The 7964-nt window shown below is 34.2% G+C and overlaps 1 protein-coding gene across 3 annotated transcripts; it reads left to right on the top strand.

Annotated features, from left to right (window-relative positions):
* Nucleotides 1-4139: 4139 nt before the first annotated feature.
* Nucleotides 4140-7376, top strand: LOC128527412 (guanylyl cyclase-activating protein 2-like). 3 transcript variants are annotated; one of them, XM_053499741.1, is made up of 4 exons: nt 4140-4412; nt 5159-5308; nt 5610-5709; nt 6118-7376. In XM_053499741.1, exons 1-4 carry the CDS (start codon nt 4209-4211, stop codon nt 6258-6260), a joined length of 597 nt encoding a protein of 198 aa, XP_053355716.1. In that variant the 5' UTR covers nt 4140-4208; the 3' UTR covers nt 6261-7376. The 3 variants fall into 3 exon arrangements, with proteins under 3 accessions (XP_053355716.1, XP_053355718.1, XP_053355717.1); XM_053499743.1 differs by having other exon boundaries at nt 5610-5713; nt 6123-6301; XM_053499742.1 differs by having other exon boundaries at nt 4148-4412; nt 6173-7376.
* The last annotated feature ends 588 nt before the right edge of the window (nt 7377-7964 follow it).

The following is a 7964-nucleotide window of genomic DNA, read 5'->3' as shown; positions in this document are numbered from 1 at the left end:
GTGACAACATTGCATATTTATAGTTTAGTTTGAATTTTTCAGGAAGGACTGGGCAGATTCCAGTGTGTGTGTGTGTGTGTGTGTGTGTGTGTGTGTGTGTGCATATACAGTCAGTATATATTGTTTTTTTATTACAAATTTTCCAGTATCATTATTATTATTGTTAATTTTAGGCCTTTATTATTGAGTTATGTAAAAAAAAAAAAACATTTCTTATTTTTAAACAATAGTACTCAGATGAACTGCCAGTGGTTCTGCAGGATGCTCAGTAAAACTGATCAGCTAATTTACTTAGAAAACTGCATACGTTTTACTTAAGATTAAAAGATCTCCAAAGCATTGTAACACCTAAAGCTGATTTTGTTTCATTAAATGCTAATAACCCCATTACTGACTCTGGCTTGCTTATTAAGGATAAATTTAAATTTAAATCACATTTTATGATGTATGTTAATGTTATGCTTTGTAACAATGTTTATTGTATAACAGAGCTATAAACGGATTTAAATAAAGAAAACAAGTCACACAAACTTCACATATCAAAAATCACATGATCCTTGTGTGATTTCTACACATGCAGGGTATAGAAACCCCACATGTTATGTGATGATATAAATATTTGATTTTTGATATTACACAGGAATATTGTATGACATTTATATGTAATTTTGGTCACAAGCATAACCTCATTCAATATGTTTAAGCTATAGTCGTTTGTTTTTGCCATTTGGCCTCTGTATGTACACTTCCATATTTGAATTTAAAATTAAACACTGAAGATTTGAGCGAAGTCAATACTTTTAGCTTAAATACTAATTGCAAAAGGACGAATTTGCAGGGCTGGAACCCCGACCCTCTGATTAGCAATTCAGATTCTGAGCCACCACTGCCACCTTAAGTGTATGAAGTGGAACCACTTTTATTAGTTCTTGTTCCACCAGTGACACCAGGCATCATTTGACCTGATGGACTGATTAAATTACACTTAATTTACATGAAAGTCATATAATTAAATATAAATTCCAATAGCACTTGTCATTGAAATCGAGGCTCTGTGTCACCCACATGAATAGAAAACACATGCTACAGTATGGTTGACCCTTGCTGTTAGTTCTGACTTCATGGTTTTATTAAATGCACTGTGAGAAGAAATAAAAAACAAACAATGAATTGAGTCCTTTAATAGTAAACAAAAATGTTTTACTCATGCAGCAGTTTTGCGATTTGCTGTGCATCAGCAATCGTTACAGTAGAGCAACATCTTATAAGCACATCTGGAAAATGCTGACAAGCACATCATTTTTCATAATATCCCCACTTAGTATGCAAAGCACTTTCCTTTTTACTCATTTTACATCTTAACAAGATTAAAACCAGTTTTTTTACTAACAGGGCACACTTTGGTATTTTCCTCTATAACAGTCTCATTCTCTTTCAGTCATCAGTGTGGGTGTTTTAAGTGAATGTTGTAAGATAGCACCCCCTCTTGGTGATGTTTAGTTGAATTCTCACATGTTGATAACAAGAAAAGCAGATTGTTGATTGCAGCTTGATTGTTACTTGAGGGCACATGTTTTAAATAAAGCTGTAATTAAGATCCTTAATAATTGCTAATAGCAATAACTTAAATATCTAACAAAATATCTAGTTTCTAGGTGACCAGCATTGATTTTACTTTACAGCCTTCTTCTTGTCTCTATTTTTTGATTCCTAGATAATTATTGTTCGGTTTCATATAAAAAATAAATAAATAAATAAAGTTTTTATAACAGTGCTTGCTATTTTCGTCATTAAGGAATAAATTAATTACATAAAAAATCAAGATAGTTCTAACAATGCAATATACAATTTAATTCTAAGTATATTCCTAATTTTTATAATTTTTTTATTAAATTTTATGGCAGTATGTCAAACTTCACTTACACAGTAAGAATGCATTTTAAGTCAATCTTCTTTACACTGATCCAGTACTAAAGTTTTTAATTAAGAAAAGAATATTACATGTGAAAATTAAGCCCAGATGATGTGCAGGCTGGCTAATGGATGTTTCCACAGATATCTTTAATATCTCCCCAAGCACACTGTCTTTTCAACCTGCTTCAAGGTCACCACCATGCTCCAGATTACCAAGGTATTTCCAGTGTTCTGCCTCAATGACTATCATCTCATTGTGCTTATACCCATCATCATGCAGTGTTCAAGAGGCTTGCTGTGAGGCATTTCAACACCCTGCTATTGCCTTCACTTGATCCCCTGCAGTTTGCATATTATTCTTACTGCTCAAGGAAGCCATTGTCACCACACTGCATCTGGCCCTCACACATCTGGCCAATAATGACACGAAAGCTTGAATGCCAATCTTCAGCACTTAATCGAAAACTTGAGCCTGCTGGGGCTGAGCATCTCCCTAGACAACTGGATCCTGGGCTTTCTGACCTCATTTAGTCCCTCTGTCAGACCTCTGTCAGACCTCAGTCGGTCTGGATCAGGAGCAGCTTCTCCATCACCACTGTGCTCAGTCCACTGCTATTCACCTTGCTGATTAAATAGCACACAATACACAGCACTAACTACATCATAAAGTTTTCCAATGACATGATGGTGCTCTGTCTCATCAGCAATTTTTTTTAAGTATACAGAGAGAAGTATTAATTCCCTTGAAAGTGGACAAGATAGTTGTTCACATCAGGAGAGCGCAAAAGGACCAATCCTCACTAAACATCAACAGCTCATCTGTGGAGATCATCAAGAGCACTACATTTCTTGGTGTTAACCTGATTTAGAACCTCACCTGGTCCCTAAACACCAGCTCCAGCCCAGCAGCATATTTACAGTATGTGCAGTACTTCCTGTGAAGACTAAATAAGAGACCATCAAGAGCATCATGAGTAGCTGTTTCACTGACTGGTTTGGGAACTGCACGATCTGGACTGCTATGGCCCTGCAGGGGTAAATAAGAACAGCTAAAAAGATCAGCAGGGTATCTCTTTCCTCCATGATAGACACAAAGCCATCAGCATTGTGGAAGACAACAGACGCCCTGCACACACTCTTCACCCTTCCACCATCTGGAAAAAAAGGTATCAAAGCATGAGGACCCAAACAACCAGACTGTGTAACAGTTACATTCCACAAGCAATCACACACACACATGTATCATGTTCAAAATTTTCTGCAATTACATGTAAAAACATGAACCACAACAAAGTGATGTGTAAATCTCACAAGTAAATCATGTGATTATCCACATGGTAACTTTTTGGAAAGCAGAATATTATATGGATTACTCAGCTATCTTTCCCCTTTATAATTCCCCCCCCCCACACACACACACACCCACACACATGTAAATCCTATTAGTCTTCACATGGCAGGTTTCTCTGTTCCTTTGGAGGAGTGTGCTAAAAATAGCCTTGACATAAGGTATAATCAACCTGGTTAATCAACCTTCTGTACGAGTGAAACAACTTAATTTATTACATTAAACCCAGTCACTGTTTTTTTAATGCACTTTCATAAAGACAATATCAGGCACCTTATCAGTTTTAATTCAAATTTTAGTATTTATGTTTATGTCTACATTATGCATGTAAATTATTATAAATAATATTATTATTATAAATATTATAAATAATAATAATAATCATCATAATAAATGTTTTTACATTTTTGCACCACTATTCCTTTATTTAGGTAGCCTTAAAATTTTACACGATTTAAAAGCAATGATAAATTTGGTTGTACAGTACACGAAAAATCTAAACACTCTGCCACACAGTTTGATGTCTGTATCCTCTCCATTGACTTTCATATAAGAGATTTTTTGCCGGGATCTGTGCCACTCAAGGTTAAGAGTTAATTAAAAATAATTGCACAGTAATTATTGAACATTGCCATATTATAAGAGTAATAAAACACAATTTGATTATTTTCCAATAACAGCACACCAACAAGTGTATTGGATCTTAAATAAGATAAGATATAATGAGTTGGACCAAGTTTATTGAGGGTAGGAATAACTTTAATTGTTCTTAAATAAATTAAACAAAGCAAAATACCTCACTTAGTTTTCAAACAGGTAGAGAGACCTCCACTGGACCTCCTCCTCTCCTTCAGACTAATCTCCATTAAAGTTTCTTAGCAACCTGGCTGCATGATGAAAATAGGTTTCAGGATGGGATACTGAAAACACACTGTAAAGAGTAAATATGGGACAAACTCAGGCCACTGAGAAAACTGAGCATGCAGAGATTGATGTCATTACTCTTCAGGACATGTATAAAAAGTTTGTGACTGAGTGCCCTAGCGGCCTTTTGTTTTTGCATGAATTTAAGAACTTTTTTGGAGTGGGACCATCTGGAGAAGCATCTGAATATGCAGAGAGTATGTTCCGTGCCTTTGACAAGAATGGGGTGAGAGCTCTGTTTTTTTGGTTTTTATAAAGACATGCACATGTTTATTGTATGTTCTTAATGCTTGTGCATAACAATCATCCCACTGGAATGAAAATGTTAATATATAATTTTTATTAAAAATTAATAATATTCTTTTAGAAATATGCTAAACTTAAAAGTTATTTACATCACTGCATTTGTTTTTCTTTTAGAAATTTCATTGTCGCCTGTTTACTCATTTGGCAGATGTTTTATTGCAAAATGTATTAGAGACCCTGCTGTTAAATTAATTGTTTTGTTTATATCATAAATATTTGTTAATTGTTTATTTCTTCCTTTTTTTGTTCAGAATATTATCAAAATTACATTGTTAGTTCCGTTACTACATCTACGTTATGTCACCAAGGAATGTTTTTGTGGTGTGCCTGTAATAAGTTTTTAGTAATCCTTTAGGTCCAAAACTGGATTTAAAGTTATATACCAAATGATGTACTCCTGTCAACAAAAAGAAGTGCAGTCTGGTACAAGTATTTCTAAGAATGTAAAGGTGGAACCTATATATCAGGGAAATGAGCTATTAATATGCATTTATAGTGGAATGTTTTTTTTTTGTGGAAGATCTAACTCCATGTAAACCTTACGAATGTATTACAACTTTGCAAATGTGAGAATGTGTTTATTTGTTAAATCTGAAGTACTATTTGTTCATTGTTGTTGTTGTTTTTTTAAATATATGAAAGCCATATTTCCTGTCTTTCCTTTAGGACAACACTATTGACTTTTTGGAGTTTGTGGCCGCTCTGAATTTGGTGTTCAGGGGTGATTTAGAGCACAAGCTCAGATGGTCATTCAAAGTTTATGACAAAAATGGCAATGGCTTTATCGACAAAGCTGAACTCAAAGCCATTATTGAAGTGGGTAATTTTTATTACTTTTCTTCTACTTATTTCTTTTTTATGTTCTTTAGGGCTCTCCTTAAAAAGTGTTAGACCAGATGAAGATCTCAATAAAGTTTGATTACATTATTAAATTAATAAAAATTAGTTACAGAATAACAAAATAATAATTATTAGCTTATTTTAAGGAAGATGGCCTAACAATAACAAATATTACTAGACTTATAATAAAGTACTACAAAGCAAGAAATAATTCATAACTGTTTAATTAGACATTTTAGACAGTTCCACCTACAAACTACTAACTATCTCACTTCAGATTATAAATCATGTCAGGAAAGTAGGCAGAAAAGATCCAGAAGTATCTCCTGAAGAGATCTGTGAAAGAATCTTTAAAATGGTGGATGTGGATGGAGATGGTGAGTGAATCTTAACGTGCATGATCATTATTTATGTCTTTGTGCATTAAATTGAGAGAAAATGTTATTGTCTCGTTAGTATGACTTAATTACCCAAACAATTAATTTACTAACTGGTTATTTTATTAATCTTTATTATGACCTAGTAATAAGTAGTAATGCCACAAGTGTTTGTTACAAGTTTCTTATGGTTATGACTAGGTAATTAATTTAGTCTAAATAACAAATTACTGAGTTATAATTATAAGATATTATGTTGTAATTAAGATTTAAATATGCATATGATCTAAATAAAGATACAAGGACTTAATGAAATACTGAGTTAAACACATAACTTAATTTAGAGTGTCTGGACAATCTGCAAGTAATGATCTATCATATTATCATGATTTTTTTTTTTTTTGCTAGGTGATTTTTTTCCCCCAGTCAACAACATGATCACATGCCTGTGTCTCTCTCACAGGTCAGATTACACTGGAGGAGTTTTTAGCAGGGGCTCGGAAAGATCCATGGATCCTCAACATGTTGCGTTTAGACAAGAATCCCTATAGTTGGGTGGCGGAACAGAGGAGGAAAAGTGCACATTTCTGAGAGGAAAATGTAAAAACCAAATTCTTAATATTGTGATACTATTGTTTATAAATTCTTTAAATATGTATAATAGCAAATTTGTTTGTAATGGCTTGTTGTAATTAAGTACTTACTGTATACAATATTTAGTGTGTGTATATCTATCATGTTTAAATATGTATGTAGATATCATATACAGTATATGTTCACACACACATATTGTAAATTTCTTTATTTTGGTTTAGTGATTTATTTTCTACATTCTACAACAATACTGGGGATTTACCAACAACAAAAACCACAGTTAGTTGTTATTTTAAGACACAGAGGTCAGCCTTTCTGTAATAGTTCTTGCAAGATCAGTATTGTCAAGTGCATTTGCAAAATCTGTGAAGCAGCATAATGATCATCGGATTAGAGGCGTTACGAAGTCTTAACAGAGCATAAGTAGCAGACACATCTCAATATCAACTGTATCGCGCGTCAATATGGAAAACTTATAAGAGATTTCTCTTTCCCAGAAATACAACAAACGCAAATTTACACGTGTTAAATAAGCACTGTCTTTGTGGCACTGTGCGAAGCGCACGCCGATGTGAGCCGCTTTATTTCAGTTATAATATACTAACATATTTTGCTGTGTAGTGGACCGCGCGCGCACCACCTCTCGAAGGGCACTAACCGCACAGACCAAACTGTTATCTTCTTGTACTGTTATAAAAATTTTTAATATAAACAAACAAACAAAATACAGCTTTTTTTTCAGAGCTAAACGGAAAAGTGAAGCTAAATGATTAGGCGCGTGGTCCGTTGCCTAGCAACACTGAACGAAAGCATAATCGTAGTGTTTGCTTCGGTTATGACATAGCATAGTTTATTATCTGCTGTGGTAGATCTGATTTATTCAAACGTGATAATAAAGCTTTATATCCTCAGGAGGGGTCATTACATTGTTTTAGCGATAATTTCACGGAAACGAGGTTAGAACTAAATCACTGCTCCTGCTCCATCTAAAGCACTTTCACACTAAACACACATCCGAGAAGCTTCAAATAGAATGAACGAACTAATTAATTTTCTCGTTTTAAAATTAGTTTTTCCCCTATTTTTTTTACGCTATCCCCTTAGAGACTCTGTAGTAGGTTTTCTTAGTTAAATATGAAAAAAAAAATCCTGATTATCAACGCAGGAATGAATGGCACATTGTCCAAGTGCAAGTTGGTCCTGTAGCTAAACTATTTGCTTTGGGTGAAAGCGTCATCTAGCCATCATTGTGTGTCAGCGACAGCTTCCCATTTAAAACAAAAGGCGGTCAAATGACCGTTGAATCGCGTTAAAAGTAGGTGACACTGGCGCGGCACTTCTAGTGTTAACAGCACCTCAGATTAGAGGCATTATGAAGTCTATACAGAGTAGCAGACACATCTTAATATCAACTGTTCAAAGGAGATTAATGCATTTTTTGGACGCCTTCAGCAATCCTTTGCAATGTAGAAAGAAATAAAAAAATCAGGAACGATCATGGAGTTAGAAAGTGACCCCAAACTTTTGAACAGTAGTGTATATACTGTATATATTTACTATACTTTTGTGGATCCAAATAAGATCCACATCCAATAAAGACTGATCTTACTGTTGTAGTGTGGCAGCCAGCTCATCTGACCGTGCATGTAAAGCCCCTTGAA

The sequence above is a fragment of the Clarias gariepinus genome, chromosome 7 (genome assembly GCF_024256425.1).
Source record: "Clarias gariepinus isolate MV-2021 ecotype Netherlands chromosome 7, CGAR_prim_01v2, whole genome shotgun sequence".
Taxonomy (NCBI): Eukaryota; Metazoa; Chordata; class Actinopteri; order Siluriformes; family Clariidae; genus Clarias; species Clarias gariepinus.
Note: the sequence above shows the minus strand (reverse complement) of the source record. Positions and strands in the feature narration are given on the sequence as shown.